The 18,112-nt window shown below is 49.0% G+C and overlaps 1 protein-coding gene across 1 annotated transcript in view; it reads left to right on the top strand.

Annotated features, from left to right (window-relative positions):
- Window positions 1-18,112, top strand: part of EXOC3L2 (exocyst complex component 3 like 2) — a 68,451-nt gene that overhangs the window by 31,521 nt on the left and 18,818 nt on the right. Inside the window, exons 4-7 of the mRNA XM_082276018.1 lie at window positions 1,700-1,854; window positions 3,672-3,786; window positions 3,861-3,971; window positions 14,646-14,746. Coding sequence (XP_082132144.1) covers window positions 1,700-1,854; window positions 3,672-3,786; window positions 3,861-3,971; window positions 14,646-14,746 — 482 coding nt within the window. The remainder of the gene's footprint in view (window positions 1-1,699; window positions 1,855-3,671; window positions 3,787-3,860; window positions 3,972-14,645; window positions 14,747-18,112) is intronic.

The raw sequence follows: 18,112 nt of genomic DNA on the forward strand, positions 1-18,112 counted from the left end.
TTACCCCCATTCCTTCCCCCCTCATTCAGGTGTGCGCTTACCCCCGTTCCTTCCCCCCTCATTCAGGTGTGCGCTTACCCCCGTTCCTTCCCCCCTCATTCAGGTGTGCGCTTACCCCCGTTCCTTCCCTCCTCATTCAGGTGTGCGCTTACCCCCGTTCCTTCCCTCCTCATTCAGGTGTGCGTTTACCCCCGTTCCTTCCCCCCTCATTCAGGTGTGCGCTTACCCCCGTTTCTTCCCCCCTCATTCAGGTGTGCGCTTACCCCCGTTCCTTCCTTCTCCCCTCATTCAGGTGTGCGCTTTACCCCCATTCCTTCCCCCTCATTCAGGTGTGCTCTTACCCCCGTTCCTTCCTTCTCCCCTCATTCAGGTGTGCGCTTACCCCCGTTCCTTCCTTCCCCCCTCATTCAGGTGTGCGCTTACCCCCGCTCCTTCCCCCCTCATTCAGGTGTGCGCTTACCCCCGTTCCTTCCTCCCTCATTCAGGTGTGCGCTTACCCCCATTCCTTCCCCCCTCATTCAGGTGTGCGCTTACCCCCCGTTCCTTCCCCCCTCATTCAGGTGTGCGCTTACCCCCGTTCCTTCCCCCCTCATTCAGGTGTGCGCTTTACCCCCATTCCTTCCCCCCTCATTCAGGTGTGCTCTTACCCCCATTCCTTCCTTCTCCCCTCATTCAGGTGTGCGCTTACCCCCGTTCCTTCCTTCCCCCCTCATTCAGGTGTGCGCTTACCCCCGTTCCTTCCTCCCTCATTCAGGTGTCGGCTTACCCCCATTCCTTCCCCCCTCATTCAGGTGTGCGCTTACCCCCCGTTCCTTCCCCCCTCATTCAGGTGTGCGCTTACCCCCGTTCCTTCCCCCCTCATTCAGGTGTGCGTTTACCCCCGTTCCTTCCCCCCTCATTCAGGTGTGCGCTTTACCCCCGTTCCTTCTCCCCTCATTCAGGTGTGCGCTTACCCCGTTCCTTCCCCCCTCATTCAGGTGTGCGCTTACCCCCGTTCCTTCCTTCCCCCTCATTCAGGTGTGCGCTTACCCCCGTTCCTTCCCCCCTCATTCAGGTGTGCGCTTACCCCGTTCCTTTCCCCCTCATTCAGGTGTGCGCTTACCCCTGTTTCTTCCCCCCTCATTCAGGTGTGCGCTTACCCCTTCCTTTCCCCCTCATTCAGGTGTGCGCTTACCCCTGTTTCTTCCCCCCTCATTCAGGTGTGCGCTTACCCCCGTTCCTTCCCCCCTCATTCAGGTGTGCGCTTACCCCCGTTTCTTCACCCCTCATTCAGGTGTGCGCTTACCCCCGTTCCTTCCTTCTCCCCTCATTCAGGTGTGCGCTTACCCCCGTTCCTTCCCCCCTCATTCAGGTGTGCTCTTACCCCCCTTCCTTCCTTCTCCCCTCATTCAGGTTTGCGCTTTCCCCCGTTCCTTCCTTCCCCCCTCATTCAGGTGTGCGCTTACTCCCGCTCCTTTCCCCCTCATTCAGGTGAGGTGTGCGCTTACCCCCGTTCCTTCCTCCCTCATTCAGGTGTGCGCTTACCCCCATTCCTTCCCCCCTCATTCAGGTGTGCGCTTTACCCCCGTTCCTTCCCCCCTCATTCAGGTGTGCGCTTACCCCCGTTCCTTCCCCCCTCATTCAGGTGTGTGCTTTACCCCCGTTTCTTCCCCCCTCATTGAGGTGTGCGCTTACCCCCGCTCTTTCCCCCCTCATTCAGGTGTGCGCTTACCCCAGAGACTTCGAGGTCTTCCGGATTTACCTGTCCGCCTATCACCGCTGTACAGCTGAGTGGCTGAGTGCCGCTGCCCAGCGCAACCTGGAGACCAACGACATCTACTTCATCTTAGACTTCAATAGTAACGTCCACTGCAGGTCAGTAGGGGGTGCACACAGCAGGGGAGGGTATGAGGAACATTGGGGGGAGGGGAGGTATGGAGGCATGGAGGGGGGGAAATGAGTTGGCCCAGACACTGGAGGAGAGACTATGAGGAACATTTGGGGCCCAGACACTGCTGGGGGGGGGGGGGGGGGTATGAGTAACATGGGGGGCAATGAGGGGGGCCAGACACTGCTGGGGGGGTTTGATAAACATGGAGGGGGGCAATTAGAGAGCATACACTGCTGGGGAGAGGGTATGAGAAACAAGGGAAGGGCAATTAAGGACCCCAACTGTGCTGGGGAGGCATATATGCTACAGGGGAGGCACAAAAAAAGATTCCTAGACAATGCTGGGGGTTATGAAACACATATGACCATGCTAGGGGGGTATGAGGCACATGGGGAAGGTCCGGGCCATTCTGGAGGGAAGGGTATGAGGCACATGGGGGGGTTGGAGGGGAAGTGAGGGGCCCGATTCATGCTGGGGGGTATGAGGCACATTTGGGGCAGAGCCATGCATGGGGAGTATGAGGAACATGGGGGGGTTGGAGGGGAAGTGCTGGGGGGGGTATGAGGTACATGGGGCTCCCGGGCAATGCTGGGGAGGTATGAGGCACATGGGGCACCCGGGCCATGCTGGGGGGTATGAGGCACATGGGGCACCCGGGCCATGCTGGGGGGGGGGGGGCTATGAGGCACATGGGGGGTTGGAGGGGCAGTGAGGGGCCTGGACCATTCTGGGGGGGTGTGAGGCACATGCAGGAGCCTGGACCATGCTGTAGGGATATGAGGCATATGGGGATCCCCGGCCATGCTGGGGGGGGGGTATGAGGCACATGGGGAAGGTACGGTCCATGCTAGGGGGGGTATGAGGCACATTTGGGGGCTGGGCCATGTATGGGGAGTATGAGGCACATGGGGGGGTTGGAGGGGAAGTGAGGGGCCTGGACCATGCTGGGGGGTATGAGGCACATGGGGTGCCCGGGCCATGCTGGGGGGGTATGAGGCACATGGGGGGTTGGAGGAGCAGTGAGGGGCCTGGATCATTCTGGGGGGGGGGGGGTGTAAGGCACATGCGGGAGCCTGGACCATGCTGTAGGGATATGAGGCATAGGGGGATCCCCGGCCATGCTGAGGGTGTTTGAGGCACATTTGGGGGCTGGACCATGCTGGGGGGTATGAGGCACATGGGGGCCTGGACCATGATGGGGGGTATGAGGCACATGGGGGGTTGGAGGGAAAATTAGGGCCAAGACCATGCTGGGAGAGGGGGGGTGTGTGACACATGGGGGGGCCTGGGCCATATTGGGGGGGGTATGTGGCACATGGGGGGTTGGAGGGGAAGTGAAGGACCCGGACCATGCTGTGGTATGAGGCACATAGGGGGGCCCGGGCCATGCTGGGGGGGTTTGAGGCACATAGGGGGCTGAAGGGGAAGTGAGGGGCCCCGACCATGCTGGGGGGGTATGAAGCACATAGGGGGGCCCGGGCCATGCTGGGGTGGGTGAGGTCTCTTAAGTGGAATAAAATGAATTTCTCCATCATTCAGGAAATGATGGAATTCTCTGGTTATGGAGAATACAGAGTCCGGGCCCCCAATGGTTTTGCAGTGGGGCCCCATCAGACATGTTTGGGGCCCCCAATGGTTTTGCAGTGGGGACCCATCAGACATGTTTGGGGCCCCCAATGGTTTTGCAGTGGGGACCCATCGGACATATTTGGGGCCCCCAATGGTTGTGCAGTGGGGCCCCATCAGACATGTTCAGGGCCCTGCTTGTAGGTTTTCTAATTGTGAATTTGGACCCCTCCAGAGACGTCTTGTCCCGGCAGGAGATCTCTCCTCTCGTTAACCCCTCGGAGCTCGGTCCTCTGTTGTCCCGGGAGATGCGGACTGCGTTGGAGCAGCAATACACCAACCTGGTTCAGGTAGGTGACTCCCAATGCTGAGTGCGCTTATTTACCCACAATGCCCCACTCAGCACCCTTTCTGTGTCCCTCAGAACCGCGTGTCACAGCGGCTGGAGGAGGAGCTGAGGGTGGAGCAAGAGCGCTGGAACCACGACTACCACAATGACGAGTTTGTCTCCAACTTCAGCAGCCGGATCATTCAGGTGAATTACCCACAATGTACCAGCTGGGACCGCCATTCACCAACTATTCACAGACCATTCACCCGCCATTCACTGACCATTCACCGACCATTCACCAACCATTCAGCCGCCATTCACTGACCATTCACCAACAATTCACAGACCATTCACTGTCCATTCACAGACCATTCACCCGCCATTCACTGACCATTTTACTGACCATTCACCAACCATTCAGCCGCCATTCACCGTCCATTCACAGACCATTCACCGGCCATGCACCGACCATTCACTTCCATTCAGCCGCCATTCACTGACCATTCACTAACTATTCACAGACCATTCACTCGCCATTCACTGATCATTCACAGACCATTCACCGTCCATTCACCAACCATTCACTTCCATTCACCGTCCATTCACAGACCTTTCACCGACCATTCAGCCGCCATTCACCGCCTGTGACGGATCACCCTGTCTCTGGATTGTAAACCCCTTCGTGTCATTTCCCTATGAGTTTGGGACATTGCCTTTTACTTCATTTTATGTTCCCTGTAACGGAACCGTCGACCCACACCGTACTTGTGGTCTTCCGTCAGTATGTGGCTTCCTCCAGTCTGGACATAGATGGAGATATTCCAGCCGCCCTACATACAAAACTAGCCTGAACTTAGCTTGTATGTCTCTGAAAGCAACTAACTCTTTATTGAACACAGGCACAAAAGATAAAAACTCAGGGGACAATCCCCCTTCCCCTCTTTGCATAATAAAAACACATTGGGCGGGGAACTACATTCTGTAACATGACACACAGGTGTATTCAACTTTCCAACAGTAGACAGTCTTTAAGGAAGGGCTGCTGGAGAAATCCCCCCTCCCCTCTAGAAGCTAATACACATACACATATACATCCCATAATAGGTTGATCTTAAGACAGACAGAAGAACAATAGAACAAAGAAATGCAGTTACTTAACCATAACAAACCCCACCCCACTCCATCTCAACCTTTCTAGCAGAGGTCTATGGGACACCATTTCCAATATTATAACAGTCTGAAATTGTTCATCTTTATATATTTCTCTGAGGAATATTGTTCTTAAATATTGCTGTCATAGGTTCAACACAAACCACACATACAGAACCCAGGATAGCCGGGATAACACCAAATGCTGAGTCCAGTGTGGTTTTACAGCGAGTCTGATTAGTGCAGACCCAACTGGGGTTCTTGGTCACCCTGTGCCCCTGATAGACACAGGGAACTTACACATAAGAGGAGCCTAGGGGGCAGAGATAGGGTTTTTCCAACCTCTCTAAGGTAAGCTGAGTTCCACAGGACCTCCAACCAAAGTGACCACCATCACATTTGCTTTATTCATCTTCTGAACGGCTGAAGATGGCACGACTCAGGGCATTGAGTTAATGTAATGTAATGCTACAGCCCTTCTCCCCCCCCCCCCTTGTTTCTGTGTCTAAGTGTGTGGATTCATGACACAGACAATGGTCTGGACTGGAGACATCTCTCCGCAGGGGGTGTGTATTGAGAGACTGCCTGTTTACCATACTCTCATTAGGTTATCTGTAGCCTGTTTCAATGTACAAATGTTCCGTTCCCATTGGTTGTTCCTTGTCCCCTTCCCCCCTTTGGCAAGGCTAATGGGAGTGTCCCATAACTGTCTGTAAAACTGTATGTCTTGGACATAGAGTTTCATCTCATGTTTGTGGGAGAAGGCTGTAGGTGATTTCTCTTTATATTCACCCTGTGTTCAAAAGTTAAGTCCCTGACTTAATAGCAAAGTCTAGTCTGTTCTATGCAAATAAAGCAGAGCTCTGGAGAATGTTTTATCCTGTTGAAGAAAACACGTGCAGCCAGTGATCAGTCTAAAACATTCTTAACTTTATTTCAGCAAGCGGGGTAATTCTTATACACAGTATTGAACAGGAAATACAGTTGGGAGGGGGGAATGAGTGCTTTCAGGAAGAGTCATGTCTCACAAAAGTTTAACAATGGGTTAATACAGAATGTTCGTTAGAAATTGCAAAATACGCCTTGTCTAGACCCTATAACTCAAAGTAGTCTGAAGAGGAAGCAGAAGGTGTTACGTACAAAGGAAGTTTAAATGTATCTTTATCTTGAAGTGTCAGAACACTGAAAAAACATATCGGGTGATTTACTTAGGTCGTTGTTTCATGTTAACTTAAAGACTTTAAGTAACCTTAACTGAAACAAGTCATTACAAGTCAAAGCTGTATTTAAGAAAATGGCGTGACACAGGTCAAGCACTAGAAAATGGTTGCCAGCAACTAGAAAGAGGTCCTGTCATTCCCCTTCAATCCCCTCTAAAAAATCATAATTTCATATGCATGTTTTCTCTCCCTATCATTTATACGGTGTCATCAGAGGACACAAGGCCTCTCTGGAAAGGGACAGCAGGTTAGGCGACAATGTCCTTGGCTTCCTTAGTATAATCAAATAAGGACCTAAACCTGCCCACCTAAATGGTAGACTTAGCTTTCTTGGCTTTATAGAACTTTACGTATTCCTGGTAATCAAAAGGGGTTTGGGTTTGTTGGATCAGCACACCTTGTCTAGCTGTTAGAAATGTGTCAACATTTTCAGCATCTCTGTTAAAGTACAAACTTACATAAGATCCCCCTCTGCTAGCTGAGTCTGGGTTCTTTGTGGTTTTAGCGATTAGGCACATAATAAGCTTAAAAAATGCATATAAAAATAATAGAAAAAGTAAAATCATCACAATCATCATAGCAATGTCTTTTAACCAGGAAAACACTCCTCCAAAACCAAAACCTCCCATACCTACAAAGGGATCCCAGCTTTTAGCAATGTTACGGGCCCCTTCTTGCAACTTATTGACCTCCTTTCTGTGTTGGGCAATTATGTCATAATAATTTGGCACTTCCAAAGTGGTATTGTATATCCAAGTGCAACATTCATAGTCCTCAGTATGCTCACAGAGGCCAGTCAGTGCAGCACTCATACTTTCTATAGCTAGATCATGTAATTCTAACTTCTTCCTAATGGCCCTTTGTTCAAGATTTAGCAACTTAATATCATCTGAATTCTTTTCCATTATCTCATCAATGATCCCAGAATAATTATTTAATTTTTTCATCATATCAATTGACCATCCAGTCCAGGAAGTGAGCCAGGCCCATGCCAGGTCTCCCTTGCTGAACAGATCTCGCTTGATTCTATAAGTCTTAAGGGATATCTTGAATGTGCACTTGCTTCAAGCATGTGCCCATTGTTGTCATTATCCACAACTCCCATAATTGGGACCATTGAAGCTAAATAACACCACCCTGAGACATGGAGGGGGACCCAGGGGTAACATTCCTTCCCACAACATACATATATACTCTTTCCCAGTGAAAAGGGTCTTTGGGCAATGTATTCTTGTAGGCGTCTATTCTGTACTGCGGTCACAAGGTGGTCCAGTACTCTTTGTATGTCTCTAGAGAAATTCTGGTAATTATCCCTTATGGTCTTATTTAAGCTAGGACTTGATATGTCAAACAGGGAACATGAGTCTCCTGATGGGACTTGGCAGGAAGTAATATTAAGATTTGACTTTTTGCAAATGGAAGGGTTAACACATGTGTTATTTCCTAGGCTGAAACACCAGTCTGGGAAATGGCTTCTACCATCTACTGGGAAGGGGATATTATTATTATTTGACACATTAGTTAAAGTAGCAGAGGTCTCTTTAAGAAACTGGGTAATATTCAAAGGGACAGCAATAAGAGGGATGCGGGCTGTTTCTGGATGGAGTTTGCTACATATCCAACATTTCTCAAAACCTGACTTCCTAGCATAAGCATATTTAAATGTTGTTAGCAACATTTCACTATGAAAAGTGGGTGGATTCTCATCTACATCATGCTCAATATTTAATTCTCTCTTTATTCTGTTATGTGTCTCATATGCGGGGTATGGTCTGCATATACTTCTCATGACACCCAAATCTTCTGGGTGATAGATGCAGTTAGTAACAGTCCATACAAGGAAAAACACTGAAAATGGAATCAGGATTGGAAAAGTCATTTTCTACAGGGTCTGGGTGGTCTGCCCCTGTCAGTACCCCCTTTTCTTGACTCTCCTGTTCAAGGTCAGGGCAATCTGCCCCCGTTAGTACCTCTCTTGCTTCTGGATCCTCCTGTTCAAGGTCAGGGCAATCTGCCCCCGTTAGTACCTCTCTTGCTTCTGGATCCTCCAGTTCAAGGTCAGGGCAATCTGCCCCCGTTAGTACCTCTCTTGCTTCTGGATCCTCCAGTTCAAGGTCAGGGCGGTCTGCCCCCGTTAGTACCTCCTTGCTTCTGGATCCTCTGGCTCAGGTCCTGTCCGCACCAACTTCACTCTAGTGGCATGGATCCAAGTAGGGCTGTGTTTCGGTCAAGACAGCGGTCCTGGTAACTGTTACCACAGTGGTCTCTGGGCCGTAGGCGAAATCCTTTTGTTTCTTTCCCTTGGGCAGCAGCTTCATCACCACTACATCTCCTTCTCTGAAGGGATGGGTATTTTCCTGTAAAAAGAAAAGAAAGGTGCGAGCAACTTTTCGTTCCGTTCCACTTGATTCGAAGTTTCAATTACTCTTTATTTGTGCTATTCATTCTTTCCATTATACCTGAACTCTGCGGATAATAATCTATTTTCAAGATTTTAACTAGTTCCTGGCATATTTTTTTTATATGAAAGCTAGAGCATTATTAGAACTAATTCAAAGCAGGCACCCCCATCCAGGAATAATCTCCTGATTGAGAATGCATGCCACCGTGTGGGCATCTCCCTTTTTGTGGTCCTAAAAAACTTCCACTCATCTGCTAAACACGTCCACTATTTGACTAAAAAGAACTCTTATTTCTTCCCTGCTTTGGGCCTATATGTGAAATCTATTTGTAGATGTGTGAATGGGTTTGTTTGGCCTTATATGTTTGGATTGTTTGTTCCTAATACAGGTGATGCATCTAGCAACATATGATTGCACTAAACTGTCAGTAATACCTCATATGTTCTTTCCCACCCCCTGTGTCCTATTCCATAATACTAGGCAATAAACAGTGGGGCGCTAGCTGCGGGGATACACACAAGAGCTCCCCTCTTTTAGAAAAAGGCGATTCTCAACTTTTTCTAAAACATCACCCAAGGCCTTAAACCTGTTCTGTAGTATGTGTTTTTTTTTTTTTTAGCTTCAACAATGTGTGATCTTTTGGCTTGGAGCAGGAATTTAACCACAAAAACATCCTCTGCTCCCTCTATGGCTGCCTATATATCATGTTGTGGTGTAACACAACCTTTAATACCAGTAGCCCATTTAAAACTGGGGCCTACCTAGGGTAAATGATGTAGCCATTCCTATTACCATCTCACAGGATGCTATGTGCTATGTTCGGAGTCACTTCAGGCATGCCTTTAGGCCTGGACTGCGACCATCTTTGGACAAAAACTATAGGGCAAAGTTTACCACCATACTCCTGGGCAAGTACACCTGTCATGGTCTTACAATTGTCCCTTGCATAAACACAAAACATTTTTCCATGATTTGGGAGGCCCAGTGCAGGCGCTACAACCATAGCATTTTTCAGATATATAAACGCATTTAACATTACTTGTGATATTTCTGGACCTGTGGTTTGTCTCATAATGTTATTATAGATAGGAGCCGTCCGGATCCATAACAATCAATGATCCTGTGGGCGGGCAAGACCCACTGTGGGCTGGCAAGACCCACTTCTTATATGACTGACTCTACTATCACCCTCTGTGAGAACAAAACCAAGGTAAACAACACTTTCCTGACACCACTGTCATAATTCCTGTGACACTTTGTGTCCACATACATGTACATTTCTTCAATAAACTCACTCGCTCTGACTGGCCTCCACAGAGTGACTACATATGTCAGATACATATTGTAGCGGGACTGACCCATGAGCAGGTGTCCATCCCCTCTTGCATGGTCTGGAGAACTATAGAGCGGACAATTGAATTGTCTACTTATAGCCCTAAGGCATTTCTACACCAGGTAAGTTACCTGGACTGAAAAATAAGAAACAAAGATGGCTGTGTCTTGAAAAAAAACACACTACTTAAACCAATCACTGTACAGTGGGTAGCATCGGATGGTATGGTTGTCAGTAGAGATGGCACATCAGATACCACTTGCATGCTATGATCAGATAAAGAACTAAAAAACTCTTTGGCTTAGTGCCAATTTTCCAAAAAAACTTTTTTTTTTTTTTTTCTGTGCCATTCTAACAAAAATTCTGGCCAGAGGTTCCCCTCTCTCAATAGAGGATACCCATAAAATATAATTTAAAAACTATAATCAGATAAAAAGTTAATCTGATTTGAAACTTTTGGCTCTGTGCCAACAGGGTCCAATGGTCACACCAATTGCGGTAACTCTTTCTGTCCAAAAATAAATTCCATAGCTATAACAGGAATAAAGATATGACGTTTGAACGCTTTCTTGGCAAGTAGCCAATTTTCAAAATTTTGCAGGAAGGCTCCCCTTCACATAGGGGAACATTTGCAAAATATAATTTTTCATTATCTATAATTCTATAAAAAATAACTTCAAAATATCCTGCCGACAACAGCAATTTATATTTTTTTCTAGTTAAATAGTGTTTTATTCATTATTACTACGCTCATACAAGATGGGCACAAATGTATAAATGGCAAAACTTCTACAAAATTCTATAAAAATAATTGCATATGTATGGGAATGCTGAGACCGTTTGTTCTAAGACTGTTCTGAATTAGGGAACTAATGCAGAAGTGCATTTGCAGCAGTGACCCCCCCCCCTCTTTTCACCTCGTGTAAGGAAATGTAGTAGTTTTAAATGTATCTGACACATAAACATTTTCTGCTCGTCTGACATTACGAAGAAAACTACACCTGCCTTGGAGAATGAAACCGTGGGGTGCAGGTGTGGTCAGGGGTATTTGTAAGGTAATATTATTATTATAGGGGGGCCTATGTTGAAAATGTCCTACTCTTTGATTTGCCTCTTCTGATATCGCCCTTGAAAATGCGCCCTGACAGGCTGCTTTTCTTTAGACAGATCAAAAGAGCCAGCCGCATCGCTCTCTGTTATGGCTTTTTTTTTTTTTTAAAACCTTACAAAGTTTTAGTAGCCCAACCAGAAACTTGCTGTTTTACAATTAACATGTACTGTGACTTTAAATTAACGACAAATGTTTGAATTAGAAGACTTGTGCTACTCAGCAATGACACTTCACTGCCCAAAACCTTTAAATTCTCACCGGTCTTCTGTCTATAGGCAATCGCTGTGGACTATATCTACGTGTTTAAAGACTTTCACTTTCACTTCTAATATCTCTACGTAGCTTTTTTCCTATTCTATTGTACTAATACGGGGCATAAATAAACCAATTCTCCCCCGCTTTTTCCATGTACTTTTATCAACTCAACTAAACATTTACTAAAAGATTTACTTGTATCCTAATATCTCTAAGGCTGGCCATACATGTCCGGACAACTCTTTATCGTACAATTTTCTGTTAGATCCACCACAAACCACATAAGAGGTCAAAATTAAACACATTCATTTGTATCCAATTAGGCAGAGGTTTGTACTACGTAGCTGAAGGTAAATTTCAAGAAAACTGCACTGAAAATTGTAAGAAAATTGTATCATGTATGGCCAGCATCAGACCTAAACCTTCAGTATAATTTCACAAAACCATAAACAAAACATGTCTCTAAGATTTACACATTCACAAAATCACTTAAATGTATCTGGGTCCTTAGACCCTCTTTATGGTTAAAAAACCCTCCTGAAAAGCCCTTTGGTGTATGTATATTACACCTTATACTCCCAGGTATATTGGCTATCAAGAAGGCTTTCCCACCATTATAGACAAACAAACAATACACATAATAAACATTTATCTTGATTTGTCTGATAACCTACGATCGGTCAGTCAATTTTTACAGTAATAATGAAACTGTCGCTATCAGTGTTATTTTAACAGTCAGCAGGCGCAATTTTTACAAGTCATATATAATTATAGATACAGTTTCCATATATGTCAAACCAGCAATATAATACTCCAATACAATATGACAATATTTTCAAATGGCATAACAAAATGAAATAACAAAACAATCACGTGATGAACGAACTTATCTACTTACTAAATAAGCTTTTTTTTAGATCACACAAACAAATTATCTTATACTCTAAATCTTACAGTTTCTATGCGATAGAAAGATAGAAGCAAGAAAAGAAAGTAGTTGTTTTCTACACAGAACAGACTGACATGTAATATCTTTCCCTGAAAGATATTCCGGCTTCCCTGAAGCCTCCTTATATATATGTTATTATTCAAGCTTCCCTGAAGCTTCTATATATATAAAAAAATCCAGAGCGTCTCCCAGAGCTGCTCTATTATCCAACACGCTCCCTGAGCGTTTGGCGTATGGCTCATAGAACGGAACCAGGGCCAAACGGCCAAGTCCCACCGGACAGGCAAACAGATAAAATAAAATTTCACCTTACCCAGACCGGTGAATCCTTGGACCCGTGATGGCCGCTCTCTCTCCGTCCCGGACGAAAGCCCCCAATCTGAAGGTGATTTCTCTTTATATTCACCCTGTGTTCAAAAGTTCAAAAGTTAAGTCCCTGACTTAATAGCAAAGTCTAGTCTGTTCTATGCAAATAAAGCAGAGCTCTGGAGAATGTTTTATCCTGTTGAAGGAGACACGTGCAGCCAGTGATCAGTCTAAAACATTCTTACTTTATTTCAGCAAGCGGGGTAATTCTTATACACAGTATTGAACAGGAAATACAGTTGGGAGGGGGGAATGAGTGCTTTCAGGAAGAGTCATGTCTCACAAAAGTTTAACAATGGGTTAATACAGAATGTTCGTTAGAAATTGCAAAATACGCCTTGTCTAGACCCTATAACTCAAAGTAGTCTGAAGAGGAAGCAGAAGGTGTTATGTACAAAGGAAGTTTAAATGTATCTTTATCTTGAAGTGTCAGGACACTGAAAAAACTTATCGGGTGATTTACTTAGGTCCTTGTTTCATGTTAACTTAAAGACTTTAAGTAACCTTAACTGAAACAAGTCATTACAAGTCAAAGCTGTAAGAAAGAAAATGGCGTGACACAGGTCAAGCACTAGAAAATGGTTGCCAGCAACTAGAAAGAGGTCCTGTCATTCCCCTTCAAAGGCTATGCCAGCTCTATCCCTCTTCTGCTTGGATTGGTCAATCACTAGCTCTGGTAAGAGCGGTTCCTGCTCTACTCTACAGCATCCCTCCCACTAGGGGGGCGGAGAACATCTCTGGCAGCGAAACCCCTCTTTCCATCGGGGCGGCCGCTACAACTGGTGGCAGCGGTGGGATGGTTATTTTCCCCTAGAGGAGATGCTACAACGGGTTCCAAGAACGGAATGAGCAGATGGAGAATCGCTACGGAAGCTTGAAGAGGTCAACCTTGAAAGATTTGTTGGAGAACTGTGGCCGACCAACAAATAACCGTACCAAAAAGCAACTACTGGCCGAGCTGATGGAAATGGGGCGAAACGACGATGTGAAGAGAACATCTCTGGCGGCGAAAGCCCTCTTTCCATCGGGGCGTCCGCTACACCGACCATTCACAGACCATTCACCGGCCATGCACCGCTCATTCATCGACCATTCACTTCCATTCACCAGCCATTCACAGACCATTCACTGACCGTTCACCAACCATCCACCAAACATTCAACGACCATTCACAGACCATTCACCGGCCATGCACTGACCATTCACCAACCATTCACTGACCATTCACAGTCCATTCACTGACCATTCACACACCATTCACTGGCCATTCACCAACCATTCACCGACCATTCACAGTCCATTCACAGTTCATACACAGACCATTCACAGACCATTCACTGGCCATTCACTGGCCATTCACTGGCCTTGTCCTATAACATATTACAATATGGCTGAGTAGGACAATCAGCTGCTGGAGTGAGCGGTGGGGAATAGAAGGACACTGAGAGGGGAGCGCCCCCTCCTGGGAGTCTTCTACTTCACCATAGACATTAATAGTATTTACTGCTGCTCAGTGGGGTCCAAACACTGCTGGGATGGAGTATATGGAACATGGGGGGGGATGTGGGGGCCCAGACACTGCGGGGGGGGTATGAGGAACATGGGGGGGATGTGGGGGCCCAGACACTGCTGGGGGGGTATGAGGAACAATTGGGGGGGGGGAATGAGGGGGTCTAATATATATCAATTTCATTGAACACCTCCCCCTCAATTGAGGCCCCCGTACAATTCCCGTGACACAGAAAGGGTTGTCACCTGTCCAGGATTCACCGGGACTGTCCGAGTTTCTTACCGGGATTCACCGGGACTGTCCGGGTTTCTGTCCGGTACTGTACGGGTTTCTGTCCGGGATTCACCGGGACTGTCCAGGTTTCTGTCCGGGATTCACCGGGACTGTCCGGGTTTCTGTCCGGGATTCACCGGGACTGTCTGGGATTCTGTCCGCGATTCACCAGGACTGTCCGGGTTTCTGTCCGCCTGGACACAATATTCAGACAGGAGGGGGAGGGGCACATTACTATTCCCTATCAGAGCGCCCCACGGTGTCCCCCTGGGGTACAATCCTATCATGTATGTGCACCGTCTCCCCGCAGATCATGAAGTCACACGTGGACCGCGCGCCGCTCATCAATGAAGGATTCGGGATGATGGTTTCCCACACCTGCCTGAGCTGCTTCCTGGAATTCTTACACAGGTATTTCCCCCGACTGTGGAGGAGCTCATATGGGTTCATCTTTTCCTTAGGGTTACTGAGGGGCCCCAGACACTGCTGGGGGGGGGAGAGGAACATTGGGGGCAATGAGGGGCCCCAGACACTGCTGGGGGGTGAGAGGAACATGGGGGGCAATGAGGGGCTCCAGACACTGCTGGGGGTGGGGGTGAGAGGAACATGGGGGGCAATGAGGGGCCGCAGACACTGCTGGGGGGGTGAGAGGAACATGGGGGGCAATGAGGGGCCCCAGACACTGCTGGGGGGATGAGAGGAACATGGGGGGCAATGAGGGGCCCCAGACACTGCTGGGCCCCCCCTTATGCCTGCGACCCAATTGAAGTTACCCTATCAACTGTTTAGGAGACACAGAGAGGGTGAATGTACCCAGAGGAGGCACAGAGAGGGTGAATCTACCCAGAGGAGGCACAGAGAGGGTGAATGTACCCAGAGGAGGCACAGAGAGGGTGAATGTACCCAGAGGAGGCACAGAGAGGGTGAATGTACCCAGAGGAGGCACAGAGAGGGTGAATCTACCCAGAGGAGACACAGAGAGGGTGAATCTACCCAGAGGAGGCACAGAGAGGGTGAATGTACCCAGAGGAGGCACAGAGAGGGTGAATCTACCCAGAGGAGACACAGAGAGGGTGAATGTACCCAGAGGAGGCACAGAGAGGGTGAATGTACCCAGAGGAGGCACAGAGAGGGTGAATCTACCCAGAGGAGACACAGAGAGGGTGAATCTACCCAGAGGAGGCACAGAGAGGGTGAATGTACCCAGAGGAGGCACAGAGAGGGTGAATGTACCCAGAGGAGGCACAGAGAGGGTGAATGTACCCAGAGGAGGCACAGAGAGGGTGAATGTACCCAGAGGAGGCTCAGAGAGGGTGAATGTACCCAGAGGAGGCACAGAGAGGGTGAATCTACCCAGAGGAGGCTCAGAGAGGGTGAATGTACCCAGAGGAGGCACAGAGAGGGTGAATGTACCCAGAGGAGGCACAGAGAGGGTGAATCTACCCAGAGGAGACACAGAGAGGGTGAATCTACCCAGAGGAGGCACAGAGAGGGTGAATGTACCCAGAGGAGGCACAGAGAGGGTGAATCTACCCAGAGGAGACACAGAGAGGGTGAATCTACCCAGAGGAGGCACAGAGAGGGTGAATGTACCCAGAGGAGGCACAGAGAGGGTGAATGTACCCAGAGGAGGCACAGAGAGGGTGAATCTACCCAGAGGAGGCACAGAGAGGGTGAATGTACCCAGAGGAGGCTCAGAGAGGGTGAATGTACCCAGAGGAGGCACAGAGAGGGTGAATCTACCCAGAGGAGGCTCAGAGAGGGTGAATGTACCCAGAGGAGGCACAGAGAGGGTGAATGTACCCAGAGGAGGCACAGAGAGGGTGAATCTACCCAGAGGAGACACAGAGAGGGTGAATCTACCCAGAGGAGGCACAGAGAGGGTGAATCTACCCAGAGGAGGCACAGAGAGGGTGAATGTACCCAGAGGAGGCACAGAGAGGGTGAATCTACCCAGAGGAGACACAGAGAGGGTGAATCTACCCAGAGGAGGCACAGAGAGGGTGAATCTACCCAGAGGAGGCTCAGAGAGGGTGAATGTACCCAGAGGAGGCACAGAGAGGGTGAATGTACCCAGAGGAGGCACAGAGAGGGTGAATGTACCCAGAGGAGGCACAGAGAGGGTGAATCTACCCAGAGGAGACACAGAGAGGGTGGATCTACCCAGAGGAGACACAGAGAGGGTGAATCTACCCAGAGGAGGCTCAGAGAGGGTGAATGTACCCAGAGGAGGCACAGAGAGGGTGAATGTACCCAGAGGAGGCACAGAGAGGGTGAATCTACCCAGAGGAGACACAGAGAGGGTGAATCTACCCAGAGGAGGCACAGAGAGGGTGAATGTACCCAGAGGAGGCACAGAGAGGGTGAATCTACCCAGAGGAGACACAGAGAGGGTGAATCTACCCAGAGGAGGCACAGAGAGGGTGAATGTACCCAGAGGAGGCACAGAGAGGGTGAATGTACCCAGAGGAGGCACAGAGAGGGTGAATCTACCCAGAGGAGGCACAGAGAGGGTGAATGTACCCAGAGGAGGCTCAGAGAGGGTGAATGTACCCAGAGGAGGCACAGAGAGGGTGAATCTACCCAGAGGAGGCTCAGAGAGGGTGAATGTACCCAGAGGAGGCACAGAGAGGGTGAATGTACCCAGAGGAGGCACAGAGAGGGTGAATCTACCCAGAGGAGACACAGAGAGGGTGAATCTACCCAGAGGAGGCACAGAGAGGGTGAATGTACCCAGAGGAGGCACAGAGAGGGTGAATCTACCCAGAGGAGACACAGAGAGGGTGAATCTACCCAGAGGAGGCACAGAGAGGGTGAATGTACCCAGAGGAGGCACAGAGAGGGTGAATGTACCCAGAGGAGGCACAGAGAGGGTGAATCTACCCAGAGGAGGCACAGAGAGGGTGAATGTACCCAGAGGAGGCTCAGAGAGGGTGAATGTACCCAGAGGAGGCACAGAGAGGGTGAATCTACCCAGAGGAGGCTCAGAGAGGGTGAATGTACCCAGAGGAGGCACATAGAGGGTGAATGTACCCAGAGGAGGCACAGAGAGGGTGAATCTACCCAGAGGAGACACAGAGAGGGTGAATCTACCCAGAGGAGGCACAGAGAGGGTGAATCTACCCAGAGGAGGCACAGAGAGGGTGAATGTACCCAGAGGAGGCACAGAGAGGGTGAATCTACCCAGAGGAGACACAGAGAGGGTGAATCTACCCAGAGGAGGCACAGAGAGGGTGAATCTACCCAGAGGAGGCTCAGAGAGGGTGAATGTACCCAGAGGAGGCACAGAGAGGGTGAATGTACCCAGAGGAGGCACAGAGAGGGTGAATGTACCCAGAGGAGGCACAGAGAGGGTGAATCTACCCAGAGGAGACACAGAGAGGGTGAATCTACCCAGAGGAGACACAGAGAGGGTGAATCTACCCAGAGGAGGCTCAGAGAGGGTGAATGTACCCAGAGGAGGCACAGAGAGGGTGAATGTACCCAGAGGAGGCACAGAGAGGGTGAATCTACCCAGAGGAGACACAGAGAGGGTGAATCTACCCAGAGGAGGCACAGAGAGGGTGAATGTACCCAGAGGAGGCACAGAGAGGGTGAATCTACCCGGAGGACACAGAGAGGGTGAATGTACCCAGAGGAGGCACAGAGAGGGTGAATGTACCCAGAGGAGGCACAGAGAGGGTGAATGTACCCAGAGGAGGCACAGAGAGGGTGAATCTACCCAGAGGAGGCTCAGAGAGGGTGAATGTACCCAGAGGAGGCACAGAGAGGGTGAAT

This window comes from Pelophylax lessonae (genome assembly GCF_965119305.1).
Source record: "Pelophylax lessonae genome assembly, contig: HAP1_SCAFFOLD_193, whole genome shotgun sequence".
NCBI lineage: Eukaryota > Metazoa > Chordata > Amphibia > Anura > Ranidae > Pelophylax > Pelophylax lessonae.